At 39.8% G+C, this 20,595-nt stretch overlaps 1 protein-coding gene across 1 annotated transcript in view; it reads right to left on the reverse strand.

The window, feature by feature from the left end:
• The window catches only part of LOC128854832 (dynein axonemal heavy chain 10), a 286,044-nt gene that overhangs the window by 202,278 nt on the left and 63,171 nt on the right, over positions 1-20,595 (reverse strand). The window contains exons 17-22 of the mRNA XM_054089249.1: positions 19,216-19,348; positions 18,782-18,867; positions 18,319-18,453; positions 7,876-8,082; positions 7,578-7,792; positions 5,411-5,606 (exon numbers count right to left, since the gene is read on the reverse strand). Of these exons, the coding sequence (XP_053945224.1) occupies positions 5,411-5,606; positions 7,578-7,792; positions 7,876-8,082; positions 18,319-18,453; positions 18,782-18,867; positions 19,216-19,348 (972 nt within the window). The remainder of the gene's footprint in view (positions 1-5,410; positions 5,607-7,577; positions 7,793-7,875; positions 8,083-18,318; positions 18,454-18,781; positions 18,868-19,215; positions 19,349-20,595) is intronic.

The raw sequence follows: 20,595 nt of genomic DNA on the forward strand, positions 1-20,595 counted from the left end.
TTTTTGTGTTTCATGCACGGAGATTCGAACCTGCGCTCTTCCGAATGGTAGTCTCGCACGAACTTATTCGGCCACGACGCCCGATAGTTAGATTTATTATAACAAAATCTTTTCCAATATCTTGAAAACTAAACATTTTTATTCGGTGCATTGACATTTACAAATTCAATTTGATTTTAATTCGCTTCAAATCAACATTAGCGCTAGTTTGTGGCTGACTTAATATTAAACCCGATTTTAAAGTGAATACCAGTTAATAATTCGGTTATGATTAAAATAAACCATGGTTTTTGTTAGACAAGAAATGTTGACCCTAATGAGAAATCCAATATATTAATGTCCACATTTCGTGACACAAAAGCACTCAGCTAAAATTTAAATAATTTTTCAATATTTTATTTATTTATTTATTTTTAAAGTCTTTGAGTAAGAAATACTTATAGACTACTAACACAAATTAAATAAGATTATATACCAGATTTCAGAAGGTTAATGAGAACATCATTAGACAAAGAAAATTTGAAGTCGATAAGAGTTGAGATCTGGTTGAACTTTTTAAGAGCGCGAGCAATTGGCGCGTTTCGGGTAAAATTTGTTTTGTGGGAATGGGAAGGAGTTTAGAAGTTCTCTTCTTGAATATTGAAGTTTAATTTTTCCAGAAGGGAGTACAGTCGAAATCTCCCTTCATAATGCCATATACAAAAATGAAGAAGAGAACAGATCTTCCGCTTTCTAGAGGTATGATATTTAAAAGAAGTAAACGAGAATTGTAAGATGAGAAAAGTACAGTAGATCAGAATGCCCACAAGGCAAAAGTATGGCATTTATTTGATCAACAGTCTGCTGGCCATGCCTAGTATAGGTCAGCCTTATATGGGTTCTGTGACATAGAGATATTGAAGGAAACTGCAAGGCCGATGAACTAGTCAGAAAAGGTACTAATCTTCCACTGCTCGAAAACAGAGGCAATATTGGAATTGCAATGAGAATTTCAATAGTATTCTCCTGGGGGGCAATAGGTCATGGAGAGAAGAAAATATGTGTGTTACAACCAGACTAATATGGCCACAAATAGGTAAGAAAAGTTGGGGAGAATTGCTCAACCTCTCCAGAAAGAACATCTCGAAGGTCGTGGCCTGTGCCACCGGTGATTGGCTAGACTAGGAGTATTTTCTTATGAATACGGCAGAAGTTATAGATACAAGGAAGAGGAAGAAACAGTAGAACATTCCCTCTGTAATTATCCAGCCTTAGCTAAGAGTACAATCTTACGGAGCTATCCGGTGTCTGGATGAAACCAATCCTATACATAAAAGCGTCTAAATGGTTCTATGATGAATTAAAAGTGAGGTTTCCGTACTGCGCAGTGGTACCACGACGGACCTGCCTGGCCTAAGTGAGTTAGCCATTCTGAACCGGCTGCCACAAGATCCTAACCTAACCTAATCCTATAGGAACTTTCAAAAATAAAACGCGATTTCGAGTAAAAAGTTTGAAAGGATTTTTTAATATTTTTCAGCAAGTTCAATATATTATTGGTAAAAATAACCAAATACTTGAAGAAATTTTGAAAAAAGTTAAGCATCGAGGGCAAATGTGCGTCTGCTATTGCCTGTATTTGCTCCTTTTAGTGGGTGACAGAAGAATATCCTCCTTAGCATTGCTACGGTCAGTGTCAACACAACTGAGCTTTGTGCAATTTTACCCTCAAAAGCCCGCTTACACAAATACACGCATTTGTGTACTCCATCCCTAAGTATGCTTGAATACGCTTTCATGCGCCATTGTGTGCTTCGATGATGTTTTGCATGCGTATTAAATTTACCGCTAAGTAGCAAGACGCCATATTGTCGACACACGAATTGCGATTGAATGACATGTGAAACATACCCACCCACTTAGCACATCCGTAAGCACACACTCACATTCGAAGTACTGCTACTTTTGCCAAAAATATTCATAGCAGCCCTGCGATTAAATACCAAACTAGTCAAAAAAAAGGACTGGTTTGCTATTGGATTTCCCTGAACGAAATCGGAGTAGTGCGAAAAGACCAGATTGGTACCGACTACAAAATGACTTATTCATGCCCATTTATTTTTTCACATATTTGAAAATTAATTTATTTAATATTTGGAATGATACCATTTTAGATTTTTTTTTTGCCTATTTGGAACCAGTTTGAGGATAGTAGATTTCTGAGGAAATCTCACAACTGTCATTATGTAGGATATCGTCATGTAAAAATATCAGTTATATTCTTCTTGATTGGCGCAATAACCGCTTAAGCGAATTTAGCGGAGTTTAACAAAGCGCGTCAGTCCCTTCTTTCTCGTGCCAACCGGCGCCATTTGGACACACCAAGTGAAGCTAAGTCCTTCTCCACCGGATCTTTCCAACGCAGAGGAGGCCTTCCTCTTCCTCTGCTACCACCAGCTGGTCCCGCATCGAATACTTTCAGAGCCGGAGCTAAAGCGTTTGTATCTATTCGAACGATTTTAGCCAGCCAGGGCAGCTTTGGCTGCGCTATGTCGATCGTAAATGTCATACAGCCAGGAGCGTAGAGAGCATATCCGGGCCCCGGAAGAAAATTGCAAATGCAGGGCCCGCAATTCCAATTATGTCTAATTCATATTAATACGTATAATCTCGAGTTCGGGCCCCTCTGAGAACTCCGGGCCTGCGGAAAAAAGTCCCCAATCTCCCCCGCTCTCGTCGGGCCTGCATACAGCTCAACTTTCCATCGCCTACGATGCTCCCCGTCGCGACGGGGCCGATTCCCAAAAAGCTGGCCAAAAGTCGAAAAAAAAAGTTTCTAGATAGAGTTTTTTTGTCTTTGGGTTGGCTACAGTAACGCCTTGAGTAGTGAAAACCGTTCATAGCAACGTATTTTCTCTGTATTTTCAGTCGCAACGTGGCCTTCGTTTGAGCATCGTATTACTGTCGATGAATAGTGAAAGTTGTACACATTTGAAAGATTTTGTAATGGAGTAAATTGAATAAAACCAAATGGAATCATCTTCGGAAGGTTAGTAAAATACGAGAAATCTTTAGTACATATCAATACCTCGACACAAAATTTTTAGCTGCAGCAATACGTAGATACATTTTTTGCAATTTTTTTTATAAAATTTGAGTTTTCAAACTGTATAGTAATACAACGCCGTCATATGCTGCTTTGAAACCTATTAAAGGTTACTCAAAAAAGTAATGGTTACTGAATAAAACAAGATTCAGCTGCTACCACTTGCTAATCAGCGACCCCGAAAACATATAAATTTACATGCATCTTGATTATGTTCTAGAATATACGCTATTTCACGTGAGGGGGCGGCCAATAGGGGTGGAAGGGGGTGGATTTTCAAAATTTTAAGATCAAATTCGTAATCAACGACCCTGAAAACATAAATTAACATGCAAATTCGTAATCAGCAACCCCGACAACCCCCGAGTAAGAAATTTTGAATCAATTACTTAATTTTTTGAGTTTTGGCCGGCTTTTCGGGAATCGGCCGGTCTGTGCGTCGCAAACGCCCAAAGGTCAAAAAATATTCCGCAGAATCTTTCTCTCAAACCCTCCAAGCGTCATTTCATCGGGTGTTGTCATCGTCCAAGCTTCTGCGCTATACGTTAGGACGGGCATGAAGAGAGCCTTATAAAGTGGTAGTTTTGTTCATCGAGACAGGACTTTACTACTCAATTGCCTACTTATTCCAAGGTAGCACTTGTTGGTAAGAGAGGTTCTCCGTTGGACTTAAGGTTGACATTATAATCGGTGTTAGTGCTGGCTCTTAAATAAACGAAATCTTTGACGACCTCGAAATCATAACTTTCACCAGTGACGTGGGATCCGATACGCAAGTGAGCCATCTGTTAGTTCGATGACAGTAGGTACTTCATCTTGCCCTCGTTCACCGCCAGACCCATTCGCTTTGTCTCTTTATCCAGTTTGGAGAAGGCAGAACTAACAGCGCGGTTGTTAAGGCCGGGAACGTCAATGTGATATAATCGGCAGACGCCAACAACTATGCGCTCTTATAATAAATTGTTCCTAAGCAAATAAGTTCTGCGACTCGCAACATCTTTCCCAGCATCAGGTTAAAAAAGTCGACAGCGAACCATCCTGACTGAAACCTCGATTGGTATTAATTGCTTGTAAGGGAAAATACTGATTAGCTCGGCTTGCGACTCCTACTTGTTGTGAGGGAGTTTCTCTTAAAAATGTGCGACTAATCTTTGAAGGAGTTTTCCCGGGTAAGTCCACATGGAATACATTGGGTATTAGTATACAATATTAATATACAATCTTTATCGGAAGAAAGTCCATGCAAAGTCATAGAGAGAGTTAGTAGCACCCCTTGGCAACAAAATGGTATGGAAGCGCTAGTTGGATTCTGGATGAATCACCTCTCTAACCATCCCTTGGAAGAACGCACAACAATTTTCAGCCAGATCGGTCTATTTCATTATATTTGGCATTCGTTTGAATCGAGAAAGTCGAGTGATTTTCCTTTTTCATCATGACGATGCGCTAGCTCACGCCTCAGTAGTTGTGCTCGCAAAATTAATGGAAACTGGTCTCCCTTAGATTTCTCGGACTATTTTAGTTTGAAGAAATGGCTGACGGAAAAAAGATTTTATTCAAACGAGGAGATTATTGCAAAAACCAAAGGCTATTTTTCAGACTTGAACAAATCCTATTGTTCGGGAGAGATCAGCAGACCAGAACAGCGTTGGACAAAGTTTATAACCGTAAAAGGAGACTATGTCGAAAAATAAAAATGATTTACTCAAACAATTGATTAATTTTTATATTTCCACAAGCTCGAAGATCCTCGTACAAACAGATAAGCAGTAAAGCGCGTAAAGATCGAAATAGATTTCAAATCAATTAAGTCAAGGTCAAGAGATTTCCATTCCTCATTATATTTTTTTTTTCAGTAAAAAATTTATTTAAAAACCAAAATTGGATGATTAATTTTGGGCCACCTTATATTAATATTTACACAGCATTTGGAACGGAAAAGTGATTAATACAAATTTTTTGTCTGTACCCAAATTTGAATTCCAGGCATCAAATGAGGTCCATCGCCCAACAACTATTGCGTTACAAACTCGCAAGTGTGTCAAATTTTAGTTTTGTTTCGAATAGCTAAAAATTTCACATCTTGAAAACGACTACCCACTTGGGTGCAAAAAGTTTCAATACAATTAGTCTGTTCATAAGATTTGCTCAAACGAAATTCCATATAAAGAGATCAAAAGAGGCAGCAGTCGCACGTTCCTTCCCACTGATACCGAACACACTGGGACAAGTCGCATTTTTTGCAGGGTTACAACTAGGAAAATTGGCTACAGGGAGCATATAAAAGTGTATATGAATATATTTGCGTTACGTGTATGTACTTACTCTGCGGTATGCTTTGTCAATGTCATCGAATTTCTTTGCTTCCTCGGGCAACTGTGCCCGAATATCGCCACCAATGAAGATGCCCTCCAGGTAGAGCCACTTGCGCTGCACCACTTGCCACTCGTCAATGATTTCACCGATCAAGGACAGCAAGCGCTCCCACTTATTAACAGTCTCCAGAAATGGGCCAATGAACCTGTCATGGGGATAAATGAAGGGAAATATGTACAGTAAAGCTCGCGGCAAAGTGAAATAAAGCAAGGAGTTGTCACAGTGAGCTGCTGATGTCTTAACTAATAATAAACCATCTGCTTCATTCTCGTATAAGTTTGTGACATATTCGACTGAAATTAAAGCATGTGTTCAGGTGTAAAATGTCCATGCGAGTTTATATCAAATAATACAATAGAATAACGGAATTAGAAACAAGCTAAAGGGGGCAGCAAACTACATACGTAACACAACATAAATACCTATAAGCTATGGAAAGCTGCAGGGCAAACGTAAAATGTAATAAATATATGGAGGTTGCTATTTATATTTCTGGCCATTGGGATATTTCTAGCGTTGTCAGGTGCCACCTGACGTAACAAGAGGAGAACGAATCGATGTACTAAAATCATTGTACTGCGAGCAGGCATCACTCTTTTGCTTAGGCTAGGTTAGCCAGGTTGGGGGATGCCTGACTTCATTTTCGACCGCATACTAATTTTTTGATGTAAGACTCATCTGCGTACCTGGTCATAGAGACATTGAAGGAAACAGCCAGACAGATGAACTGGCTATACAGAAGACCAGTGGGGTAGTTCCCCGTGGAATTAGAGAATTGGGATCCCATTAACTACCTGCGGTCTGCTCCTAGAGGGCTGGACTTCCCGTCAACTCAGCGTGCGCTGGGCAAGTACACAAACTTGTAAGGTCGCGAAGTTTTATTCGCCACATGTGAATTGGAGAAACGCGAGTCATCTTCTGAGGTTAACAATATCTCAGCTCTCGAATTTCTTAGGTGCCGTTACAAGACACTGTCCGCATGCTGTGAGTGTCAGCATTACTTCGAATTCTATTTGCGTCAGCTGAATGGCGGATGAGGTGGTACCTTGCTTTCGCGGGACTAAGATTCAGGTCCTTTAAAATTTAGGGCCTTGATTTTAAGGTCCTGCTGAACTTCATCAGCAGTATGAAGCGGTTAGGTTAGGTTAGCCAGGCTGCTTGTCTAAGACAAGACACTCGGTGGCTCTAAGGCCCATTGGGATAACTGCATTTGATTTCCATGAACTAACTAAGTCGCTTAAACCACTAAGATCTTTTTAAAAAGGTAAGTGGTCCCTCCATATTTGTCACGTCTTCTTTGAAGTGCAGAACATTCAGAGAGGGAGAGTTGTACCGACTCAATTTCTTCTTCATCTCCAGAACTCCTGCAGAGGTCATTGTGAGGGACATCCATTCTACTGGCTAAAGTGCCAATAGTGTAGTGACCCGTTATAACACTTGTAAGGACGCTGGTAGTTGATCTGTTAAATCGAAGTAGACATTATGTCCTTTTAAGATTCAGTTTTGGGCAGAGCGTTTTGGAGACAATATAGTTAGGAGTCAGATACCACCTTCTATTGGTTTCCACGATTACGCTCAATCGCTTTTTACACGTCGTTTAGAGGAATGTTTATGATCTCTATCACTCACGGAAGGTCAGAGCCTTTCCTTGCACACTCACCCAGTGCGGTAAAAAATGGGTGCAATGTTAGTTGTCTCGTGGTCGCTGTACGCACACCGACGTATTTCGAGAAGGTCGTCCAAAATCAATTGTTGTACCAGAAAATATCCACGCGTTGCGCAATATAATTAAGTAATCCACTGTGAGATTGAGCCATCTTTGTGCATTAGTACGAGAATGACGAGCATCAATGAGATTTTGCATGACTGCCTTGTGATTAAAACGGTGAGTTCGCGTTGGAGCCCACACTTAAAAAAACAAGCATCTGGACAGAGAGCTGCGAAAATTGCTTCAAACGACCGCAAAAGTGTATTGATCAGCATGGAGAATAGTTTAAAAGTCAATAAATTCCAGTAATTTTTCCATTCGTAAGCCAGAAATATAAATAGCAACCCTCGTACGAGTAACTCCCCATACGCGGTAAGCGCATTGAAAGTGAGCAGAGTGACTACTTACTGTGAGGCACCCATTGATTGCAAATTCATTGCATTATCCTCTAGAGTTACGACGATCTCCTCCACCGAACCCAGTGTGAAACCACGATCTTCATTGCCTTTGTAGTGCTTATGCACTTTAAATGCCATAGTAGCCCAGGTATCTTCAACTGCTTTGACGCCACGTTCAATGGCCAGCTCTTTAATTGCATTATTAAGAATTTGTTCAGCGATTTCCTGTAGTAGTAAAAGACAAAAGCGGTTAATATTAGCTGGTAGGAGGAAATTAAGCACTCATTCATGTAAATGAATTGCCTCACCTGATATTCGTGCAACTTCATTGCGAACATATTCTCGAGCGTAAAGCGTGCTGGCGCCATATCAAAGAGCTGTCCGGTCTTCTCCATCAATTGATTCCAATGGCGTTCGCGCAATGCCTCATTTTTGAGGCTGACCATTAGCGGTACGGTGTTCTTGAACTGTTTCATACTCAGCTCGAGCATCTGGCCCGAGGGCAACATGCGTACCTAAGAAGTGAAATAATTTTAAGTGACACTCGTAAAATATGTGGCCTAAAGTTCAGACAGAAGTTTAGTACCCGATAGAAATAACTACTTAAGCCTAGATAATGACTACGTAAAGCTCACCCCAACCTTCTACACTTATTGCTCCCCATCTCATTTAGATCCGACATAAATATTATTGAGAGCGGATAAAACCATGCCCACCTTTTATGTGTTAGTCTGTCTGTCTCTCTGAGCTATAACTCTCATTGTCTCTCCCTTCTTCATTATTTATTTGATTCCCAAAACTAACAGCCCAAAGTAAATTTTACTAAAATGTGCGCGGATCTGTTCTTACTTGTTTTTATTAAATTCTTTTTGAAAACTATGAAGAACAATTCGAAAAAATTTAACCAGAAAAAATAGTTCGTAAAATGGTTCGTAGCTGAATTGAGGCTGAAATGGTGGTCTAAGGCTCATTAGTCCATCAAAATACTTCTAAAAATCTACGTAACTTTAGTGAAAAAATAAAAAAAAAGCCTTTCATAAATCATAATTCGCTTCAAGTGTCCATCCCCATGCTTAATTCTCCGAATGCATATTTCAATTACTCCAGCCAATCTCAAAATTGCCAATCACAAATTGCTCAACGCGCACAACGCATCGCAGAGCGGATGTACCCGTTATTAGCTTGACTAAATTAGGCCACTATTGCATGCTAGCTAATAAATAATCAACATTGCAGCGCTTATCGCTGCCAGCTCGGCAGTGTCTCACACTTCATACTTCACTGCGTACCACCTCACTATTCACGCCGATTATCGGGCGTGAGTGGGAGTTCGTGCAATGATGCGGGCTCTATATGCTCGAACGCCAACTCAATTTTACTTGCATCCACACAAATCAACCGCAACTAAAATGTAAATCAATTTGAACGAAATTAAAATAATCAAAATATCGCCTGACCATGGCAATAACAAATACAGCAATAACAGTAAAATGTTGCAATTGGCCTCGGCTACCAGCTGTCCGAGTGGCCAGTCATGCGCGAAACGGTGACCGCCACATTTGTAATGTTTGACATGCTGCGGTTAGCCATTACTGCCGCTATTGCTGTTGCTGTTGTTGTGGCTATCGCAGCGAGGCGTTGCCACTATCAGTGCGGCCCGCTGCAACTGCACCTTCGTCCACCGCTTTTTCATATGATCATCAGCATATGCAACGAGCGATCCATGCCCACCACCCACGGACCTATATTTAGTCAATTGTATGCCTGAATTAGCGCTACGCTGTATGTCCTGCATTGGGAGCCTATTATTGGCGGTTTTATGAATGCTACGCTGCATCCTTTGAATTGAGATTTATTACGCCCAAGAGTTGCACAAAATTTGCAAATAACTCGCCGAATTGATTGCGCCTCTTACATATGCTTTGCTGTGTACGCACGCACGTACTGGTCCGTATGTATGTGGAGTGGCCAGCGATAGTGGCGTGTGTCGCTACGCATGCGGGGAGCAGACACCAACGGTGACCAACGGTGGTGTGCTCGTGGCGGCGATGCCGACGACTGGTCAGAGTTGTCATAATTCACGTTGACACCGCTAAGCCCGCCAACCACAATCATATATCGTGTAAAGTTGGCGCAAGAGCTGATGGCTGCACACAGAGGGTAAGCGAAGGCCAACAGCTGAACAAATTCAACCTTAGCGGCTGTACAAACATTGCAACAGACCAGCGTTTGTGGACGAAATTGATTACAGCAGCTGGAAATGTTTAGTGTGTGGCTTTGCCAAAGTATTTTAATTCTATTTATGAGAATAGATAATAGGTGGAGGCATGAGATTGCAAGTTTATTTGTATCGAAATATCAAAATGGGCTTCGCAATTAGTTTAGCGACATCGGGGGAATACACAGCGAACACACATTAATGTCATATTTGATCAGATGACTGACTGCTGCTCGCCTAACTTTCGTTCCCTAGGCGTAATTGTACTACACCGCACAAGTTGATTCTGCACCGTACCTGCAACTAAGATCAATTTCCAAACATCGACATGGGAGAATTCGTATAATATTTTAGGGTAATAACCCACTGACTAAAGAGTGGTTACAGCCTTTTTGGAGTGTTTGGAAAAATTTAATGAAAAAAGTAAAATCGATTAATTTACCAACACACGATATGGTTATAAGACTACCTTTGTGTGACCACCGAGCCATTGTGTGAAAATCTGACCGAAAACAGAACTTTATTTTTTTGCTTCGGAAATTTTGGAGCAGTTTCCGGAAAGCTGACTGTGCGAAAAGACTATTTGCAAATGATGGGAAAAATTCAGAATTTTTGATAATGAACCTTTTAAGAAACCGGTATTTTAATAAATATCGAGTACTTATTTTTTATTAATTTTGACAGCATTTGACTATTCTTTTAGTAGAGAACATTTTCAAAAAAAATCTGTAAAATAGCAGGCAGCTGCATGTGTAAATAGAATTAAAAAGACTTTAGAAATACAATAATTCAAGCAATGCAAAATACCAAATAAATTCAGCCTTACTGACCTCAAAATAGAGAGTATACACAACACGAAAAAAATTATAAATAAAAAAACCAAATTCCTGAAGTCGTCGACGCTTCGATTGGATTAAGTTTTTTTATAATATTTTGATCAATTTTTGACCTCTCGACATTAATCGCACTTCTAAGGCTTTAAGGCTATCAAACCGTCTCCCATTTTGGAAAACCAATTGAGAAAATATAGTCCATACATATAGCCCAGTGAGTTAAGGTCAAGGCTGCAGGCAGATCATTCTAAAATTGGTATTTTTTTCGCTGCTGCAAACTCTTTTGTTCCTTTGTAAGCATAAACGGCTGCATTGCCATGTTGGAAAATCCACTCCTCATTGAAATTATAACCAACAAAAATCAAAAAGTATTTCCTTTAGTTCCTTATACCTGGCACTATTAATTTTACTGGATACGTAACATATAGGCGTTTGCCCTTGACACTAATGGCTGCCCAAACCATGGCAGAACCTCTTCCGAAATTACGAGCATTTGTCTCCTTTTTTTATTCCGATTGAATTTTTTTCATCGGAAAAAATTACTCTTTCCCACTCATCTTCCCAAAATTGGTACTTTTCTACAAATGCCAATCTAGCCTGTTTGTGTTGGGTTGGTTGGTTGGTTAAAGTGGTGCTTCCTTCAGAATCCAACTAGCGCATCCGCACCATTTTGTTGCCACATCCGCGTTACCAACTTGTTTAACGGTTATTTACAGCATGACTATTCTAGTCTGTGCGGTTTAAGAACCTTATTTGGTTGTTTACGTCTAAGCCAGACAGTTGTTCGAGACTCTCGAACATACATATATACATAGCAAATTTGCCTATATCAGCTTGAAGCCTGCCTACGTCAGTTGTGTTATTTATAACTAAAAATATTTTTAAGTCGTCAGCATATAACAGAAAATTAGAAAAGAATAAAAAAAAGTTAAAAGCAATTACTAATGCCGTTTACTAATACGACAAAGGGTAACATACCTAAAACACTTCCCTGATACCCTCCAGAGCAAGCAATTAATGTTTCGGAGAATCTACCATCAGTTGTGACCACACAACGCCTTCCACATAAATAGGATCTCAACCATTGCAGGAAAACAGAGTGAAATCCATATGAAGATAATTTGTATAATAAAATGTTGAGAGAGACTCTGTCGAAGGCTTTGCAAAAATCCGTGTAAATGCAGTTGACTTGCTGCACTGCTGAGAAAGCAGTAATGTAATATTCACTAAAAACGGCGAGATTAGACTTTTTGGACTGTCCAGTGGTCGTTCAGACGATGAATACTTGCTTTGACAAGGGTTTCAAAAAGTTTAGAAATTATCGAGAGCTTGGAAAACGGTCGGCAATTACTTACTTCATTCGTCATTGAGTCATCAATGAAAATTCCAGAACATAATGACTTATTTAAGATTATTTTAGAGATGAAATAAGTGCCGGACATTTCTTTAGAAACCTTACAGAAAACCCATCGATATCTGGGTGTGAGGAAGTATTTAAGTTTAATATTCCGTGTTCAACGTCATCATCTGAAAGACGTAGGTGCCCATGAAGCATGAAATTTAGATGAGGAAAAATAATCAGAGATATCCAAACAGGAGAAGAAAAAGGATAAGTCACATAAATTAAACGCAATTATTACAACTGGCTTATTGGACCCGTATTCATAAAATTCTAATATCTAACGGTTCCATTTTAGACATGTGTGCATTTACTCAAATTAATCTCTGACGATTTTCCCGGTAACCCTGGGCGACATAAAAAAATTAATATAAAATTATACTTCTTTCGTAGTAAGTTAAGTAATAATTTTTAAGAATATGAAAAGCGTATACCCTCATTTTATGCTCCACCTAACAATAGCCGAAACCCGCACTAATCCACGTAAAATATACAAAATGTGATTGTTCTACTAATTATTAAATATCAAAATGACAGAAAAAGTTTTTCAAAGAGTGAACTTCCTAGGGTAAAAAAACCCAAACTCATTATTTAACAAAATATATAAAACGTGTTTTCAAACTTTGTGCAAAACTTATAAAAATTCTCCAAGTTTTCTCCAAAATTTCAAACTTTTTAATCAGAATTTCCAGAACAATTCTTAGTATGCAGTTTTATGGCCCACTAAATTTCTTTAGCCCAAAAAATGCAAGTTGCAAGTAGCTACAAAAAATTGTTTATTTTTGGAATTTTTTATATTTCTGACGGTGCTAGGCATTTTCCTCCAAACTAAAAAAAAAACATACTCTAGGAAAAATATCTGTCTATGTTTATTGGGTTTCTAGAACAAGTGAGCAGTGGAATGTTAAAAAACGAGTACTACATTTCACTATTTCACTCCTATAACCCACACCTAAATACACCCACATCACACTTCCATAAATACGACTTGAACCACTTACTAGTACTTATACATTTAAGAATAACTCTTCCGAGCTGCCTTAAAAGGCAGTCATGCGACAAAATCCAAAGTCTAAACTATTCATATCATTCGCTTGAAAAACAAAAAATTTTGACTTGTTGAAATTTATGCATAATAGAAATTTTATGACTTCGAAATTTGTTAAGCTTGCTCAATTAAAAAAAAAGCATTTCCGTAGCACAACAACAAAGTGGAAGTAGGAAGTTCAAGCGGAAACTGCTAGTAAAGTGCCAGAAAACTTGTTAGGCAAGTAAATAAATCAATTTGTCATAATCAGTAGAAAGTAGAAATTGTGTCAGTGCGTAGCTACCGTCACCGCGGCTGCTGTAGCGGCAGTTACTCTTTCAGCGTGAGGATATTTTTTTGGCAAAATTGCATCGCCAACTAATCACACCTGCAACAGCAAAAATAAGAGATGGGAACAACAAGATGAACTAAAAGCTTAGACAAAAGTTCGGCAACAGTAGGTGGAATTGACGAGTGGAAAGGGCAACTGATGCAAGAGGAGCAAACTTACAAGAGGTAAGAAAAATATATATATTTATGCACTTAGTCTTATACAAATCTTCATACATTTCGGGTTTTGAAAGGTTTTGAAAATAAAGCTTACTTGATGCATTTAGGTAGGTGAAATGGTTGAAGTGTCAGTCTGGCACTCCTCAAGGAGCTCTGGAGCGCCGTTTCGATAACATTATGAGACCTCCAACAGGCAGGTATCTACAGCCAGCCAGAGCTATTTATATAATGGAGAAGAGCTCCCAGTGACCTAAGTTGTCTAGCTGCCAAACCCCAAACATTTACAGAGAAAGTGCTCAACAGTCTTTTTCTCTGCTTTTGAAATGGGCGTTAAATGGTAACCCTAGCTTTTCCGCGTGTGTGCCGATCGTCCAGTGACCGAAAAACACAGCTACGAGTTTGAAATTGAATGGCGAGGATTCCAAAGGACTTTCTGAGTCCTCCGTACATTTTACTTGGACCAAAGGGTTTTCGAAATAGCACATGAAGAAATGGAGCTTCATCTTATCTGTGCTTACCTGAGAAATAATTTGTGCAATACCCCTTCAACAACTGTCAGGGGATGCCGATGACCGGGCAGGAGGTCTCTGAGGCCAATTCAGTCACATTCTTGGCAAGCTCATCAGCAATTTCATTTCCCCCTATGTTCCTATGTCTACACCCAAGAGATTTGATCTCCTTCTTACACAAGTTTACTAATTTCGTTCTGCACCATGGCGGCGTCAGGACCTTGATCGCGGCTTGACTATCAGAGATAATGTTAATATCTCCCTCGCTCCCGCGTTCCCTAAGCATTTTGCATGTTTGCGGGATCGCAAAGACTTCTGCGTGAAAACACCAACAGTATGCGGAAATTTTAAGTAGATAAATAGATAAATTGGCTGATTTAGAGAAAACCCCTGCTCCGACTCCCGTTTCCATCCTGGAACCGTCAGTGAAGACAGAGGTGCAAACTTCGGTGCAGATTTTCCTCTAGATGCCCTAGCACGACCCTCAAACTCTAGTTTGCGAATAGAGAGATCTGTTCGAGGTTCGGAGAAATACGGTTAACACCTTGAAAATGCCACCATGTCCCTTCAGAGATTGCCTCCAGAGGCGCTTCCCATGAAACCCGGTAACCATACCTTAAAATTGGCAAAACCACTGCGTTGGGCATCCTGTGGCTTGAGTCCCCATTTATATTTTCTGGTAAATATCACCAGCTCCGTTTTGTCAGAGATGACTCGGAGGCCGCAAGAGGCAGCCCAGCGACTGAGTTCAGCCAGTGACTTTTCCAAAATCTTAGCCATGACTGAGGTAAACGGTCCCAATACCATTAGGACCAAGTCAGCGGCGTATGCTACTACGTTAACCCCACCCTTATTTAATAGCAACTAGCCAAAGTAGGGGTGAAAGGTGTATTTAGAAGATGCATTTAGAGATAGAAGATATACCTGTGTATGTTTTGGCTGAGCTTCTCTTCCAAATTAAGATATGTATTGCAGTTTGATGAACGGAAGGCAATTTCAATGAGAGGGCTCTTTAGCGGCAGATATGCATTTGAAAATGTATTATTGGCACTGATAAAGTCAGAAGGAAGGGAGCATCAACTTGATTTATTAATCCAGATCGCTACCCTAGCTTGAGAAAGAGGACACCGTCCTGCCTGATAAAGTAAGAGGAACAAGCTCATAGGGGGAGAATCCCATACTGGGAGTATCTACATTATTTGAAGCACTGCAAAACCCTGTTGAGTTTTTATAACTACTTATTAAGTCGCGTTTTCTGGACTGCATGAAGTGACTACCTCGTGAGAGGCTTTAGCACTGCAACCTTAAATACCTATTGTGCGCTCTTCATGGATTCAGCGAATTTTTTTAAGTCCAACTTCCTCACTAATTTCAGCCTTTGCCCTATTTTATGGAATTTTATTAGCTTCTTTGGTAAAAAGTGTTTACTCAGGTGCTTGTCCACTTATGAGTCAGTGCTCGGTATCATGCTAAGACAATAAGACATCTTCATCTTCCTCGCTACAGAACCTGCAAGTCCCATTATCCTAAGATTAGTTAGGCAATTATTCAATCTACAATGCCTTGTTAGAATTCTTGTGATGAGATTAAAAGTATTCTAATATACAATAATTCCATGCAAGTTTGAAATCTGTTTGGGTTAAAGCGTATTCTTCTTCTTGATTGGTGATGTCACCGCTTAAGCAAATTTCGCCGACCAAAGCACCCTAGACTTTTCTCTCGTGCTAACCGGCACCAGGTGGACACACCAAGTGAAACCAAGTTCTTCTCCTCCTGATCTTTCCTTCCTCTTCCTCAGCTATCACCAGCTGGCACCGCATCGAATACTTTCAGAGCTGGAGCGCTTGTTTCTAATCGAACTTAATAATTATCGCGGAAACTCTGTGAAGTTATTATAGGATGAACTATCATCTAAGTTGGGGATTTATTCGTGTGAAATTTGCAGACTCTAAAGAGCATAGCATGAAACCACATTTGTACGAGTATTCAAGTATTCTTGAGCATTGACCGGCACTGATACAAATGCGAAAGATGATCCGTGGTGATCATCTAATAACGGACGACACGTTGAGCCTCAGAGGCTTGGGCAAATTAAAATTTCTCTCAGAAGAGAGGAGGCTACAACAGATCTTAAGATCGCTGTGCTCTATTCCCAGCAATAATAATAATAATCACTTGATGGTTCTGACGGGTTCTTTGAACACGGAATAGACCGAGGGGAAATTTTGCTCAACATTCTTGGTTATTCAAGCTAAGGTGTGGAAAATTTAGAGAATATTACGCGAATATATCCAATTTATTTGCTGCCTATAATTTCATTCTACTTTCACTTAAAAAGTTTCAGCAGTTGCCACATTGCCACATTTAGGGTGCGGCCAGAGTGAACGCTGATGCCGAGCCGAGCCGAGCTTATTGACGCTTATTTTCATGCGAGAAGAAAATTTGTATATAACACAGTGAATGCGAGAATCAGCGCTGAAATTCTGTTTATTCCATGTGTTTTTCTCTTATGTCATTTAATTTTGTTGTTCATTTGTGTTTATAAAATTGCTGTACACGGTAATGGATTCATCTGATGACGAGTATTTTGCTTCTCCTATTGTGATTAATGGAATTATTAACACAAAAGAGTTTGGAAAACATCAACAATCCAAAAAAGCGAGCAAAACGCTTTGAAACTGTTTTCTCGCACTCATCGGCTTTGCTCTCTGCTCTTGTCAGCACTCACTGTGTTATACACAAGCTTATTTGTATTGACTTGTATGTAACCAGTTTTATCGCACTGACAATCTTTATCGCACTGACAATCTCGGCTCGGCTTTCAGCGTTCACTCTGGCCGCACCCTTAGACAAAGCTGAAATATCATACATATACCTCGGTTTGACCGATATAAAATATTGTAAATATTTTCGAGTGTAATTAGTTAGCTAGGCAGTGAGCTATCGCAGGTCAGCCATACATAACCACTTAATACCCTTTCCCCTGTCTGAGGGCCACTGTTTTTCCACTCTGTCAGTAATTATAAATCTGGAACAAGAGCAGCTATGGCAATAAAATGGTTATAGTCACATAAGATGTTTGCTTGCCCTCCTATTGCCAGATCAACGACAATCTCATGTTTTCTTTTCTATCTCGCAGTGGCTAGATGCCTGGCATAGCTTAACTGAGTTTTTGCTACCAGAAGCTGAAGGGTGCAATTGGACTACCTAACAAGCCTGGATCTTAACGTCTAAATGGAATTGACCTTGCCTACTGCTGGGTTATCTGAAAATATAACTAAAACACCTTCGTGCTTCGATTATGCTGACCCAGATAGAGATTTCTAGCATCTCAGCTGTTTGTGAAAATATGTGACGAGGAAGAAATCCAATTTATCTGCTTATTCGATTGATTATATTTTTGGTATGGCACCCAAATAAGCATTAAATGTATGAGAAGGAAGCAGAAGGCTTACTATTACTTAACGCTGCGTAAATAATACTCAAAGCTTGCTAAAATTATCTTTTCCGCCTCAATTTCTTTGGGCTCATCTCGCGGACTCATTTTAATGACTGCTACTTCAGTAATTTTGCACTTGTCTGAAATTCTCAACTGAATGAAACCCGTTTTAAATGCTCTACAACACAAATATCTGCAAGTCGGTATGCTTTACCATTTTTTACTGCTGGTTAGTACCTTTGCTGCACATTTACAAGAGCTCGGTGGTTAGATTTCAAATTCCACTTCGAAGCCTAATTAAGTAATCTCGAATAAGTATGACCGGCCGCCGCAGTCGACTACTGACTAACATTCGGTAGTGCACAAGGGACGAAATACAAAATAATAGAAAATATTCTCTTCTTATAGCGGTCGCTACGGGGCAGGCAATGGCAAACCTCAGAGTGCGTTTCTCCCATGAAAAAGTTTCTCATCAAAATCATCTGCCATTCGGAGGCGGCATAAAACTGTAAGTCTCCCCATTTATGGGAAAACATGAAACTCCTTGTCACAAATGGCGGAAGTGGATCGGTCAAATATCCAACAAAGCATTTTGATACCAATTACACCTATGTATACACTCGTAAATATAAAATACTATAAAATATATAATATAATATAAATTTTTAAATACTCTTTCTCACAATTCCAAACATACCACCCTTTACGCACAAAAATCATCCAACTACTACAATTAAAAGCGATTCAATCACACTAATTAGGAAACTTTCAGCAGTCAAGCCAAAATTTATTTTTAGTACGCATTTACATACGTACCTGCTTCGGTAGTTTACGAAACTCTTTCAGGTAACTTTCGATGCCTTCCGTTAGTATTTGTGGATCCAAATCGGCCCATAATGTCTTCGACCAAACCTCTCTTCCAGTTTTATAGGCTTTGTACAGTTTGTAAATCTAGAAGGAGAAGGATAAAGTGCGCGGGACGCAGAACATAGAGATTTAGTAAAAGTTTGCGAAAGCATAAAGTGAATAAAAAAATTAGGCAAACTATTGTGCTGAACTGGTCAATAGATTCCAATTCCAGGTGCCCTCCCACCAAACTTTCCATCCGCCACTCGGTTAGCAAAGTGGCACAAAACAAATTAATTAAAAAATTAAATAGTTTGTCTGTTGATTTGTCCGAGGCCAGGCAGATCAAGACGGCAGCAGGCAACCTTTGCGAATTAGGCTGTCGAGTTGGGCGGAAGGATGGATGGACTGTTTGAATGATGCGCTGACTTACCAATATCATGCCTTCGTAGTCAGTCTTGATTCTTGAGAATTCATTGTAATCGGCCATCGGCATATCGAAAAGTTTCTCCGCATTGGCTGCGTAAGCGTAGATGAAGAAAAAGTTGTTGGTGGTAATGTAGACAAAAGTAGAAGCATGGCGAGAGTGCAAGCCAATTGTTCGATGTAATCAGTGCAGGTGCATTGGGACGAGGCAAAAGAAAAACTTGGTTAATTCAATATTAACTAAGGCAAAGCAAAGTTAGTCAATGCGAATGAGTTAGCGAATAGTCAACGGCATAGCACAGACACTGCGATATTGATGAATTGGCGTGAGTAAATATAGTTACATAAATTTGAAATAAAATACAAAAACCCACAAAATTCACGAAATTCGCGATATTCACGAAATTTTTCTTTGACAAAATCAATGCTTGCTGTACTTACACAATTCAATGCGTCGCTCTTCGTAGGAATTCAATTTGGCGCCGTAAAAGTCCATCAGCTTACCGCCTTTGTCCAGGTCAGGACCCACTGAGCCCGGCCCATTCTCTTCGAAATCCAATATGAATGCTTCCAGCTAGTGTGGGTGAATTTGAAACGCGGTCAAATATGCGTGTAAATGCAAATTAGTTTAGTTAGTGAGCGGTAGTGAGTGAGTTAGTGCAAAAATAAATACGAAAATCCTTAAATGAGCTGCTGCAATGCAAATAATATTTAAAGGGGGGAAACTATTTGCATGAAACTATTATTTGCTCTGCTGTTCGCTATTGTTGCAAGTAAGAACTTCGAAGTGCGCACATAGCCTGGCTATTGGCATCAACGAGGGCGCAGATTAACAATGGGGGGGTAGACTTTGGAGCTAGAATTGATTGCAGTTTACAAAGGAAACAATGGAAGTTTGCAAACGTACTTAAAAAATGGCGAAAGTTATAGAAAAACATTTTATTAGAGAAAATTCTGATTGTTCAAAGATCGCCATAGGGGGTAATGTTAGAAAACATTTTGAATAAGAAAAAAATACCATTTTTGTATAAGAAATATATAGACCAGAATAGATTGAAATGGTTGCCCAGAGAGAGGACCCACTCGGACGACTATCAAATTCGTCATTGCAAAGGAAATAAGGACGAAAAAGAAACTAGAAAGAAAGGAAGAAAGGAGAAGGTTCTGGATTTGTTGATGACGACTGAACGGTTACTGATTTATGGTGGTGTCAATCCCTTCATAGGGAAATGATAGAGTGGATGAGTGTCCAAGGAAAGTCTCTGAGCTTGACCTTCAGCGAGCGGTAGAGGACATAAGCATTCCTGTAAACGAACTGTACACTGTATGTATTTGACTTGACCGTAATCAAGGAAACGAATAGAAAGTGTTCTGTAACTACTAACTGCAAAGTCTCCAAGGTCCTCTGACAATAGTGAATCTGAAAAGGACAAAATGCCTGTCTGGACTCAACAGATCAACAACTAGCGCCTTTATAGGAGCTATAACGGGTTTTAGTTAAAGGATGGAAATCTGATTCCACTTCAACTTTCATTCAGCTGACGCAAAAAGATTTCGACAGCATGCGGACAATGTCTTGTAAAGGCACCCACGAAACTCGAGAGCTGAGATTTTTTTAACCTCAGAAGATGACTCGAGCTTCTCCGATTCACATGTGGCGAGAAAGACTTCGCGACCTTACAAGTTTGTGTACTTGCCCAGCGCTGGCTGAGTTGACGGGAAGTCCAACCCTCTACGAGCAGACCGCAGGTAGTTAACGGGATCCCAATTCTCTAATTTCACGCGGAAACTGCCTCACTGGTATTCTGTATAGCCAGCTCA

The sequence above is a fragment of the Anastrepha ludens genome, chromosome 2 (genome assembly GCF_028408465.1).
Source record: "Anastrepha ludens isolate Willacy chromosome 2, idAnaLude1.1, whole genome shotgun sequence".
Classification (NCBI taxonomy): domain Eukaryota; kingdom Metazoa; phylum Arthropoda; class Insecta; order Diptera; family Tephritidae; genus Anastrepha; species Anastrepha ludens.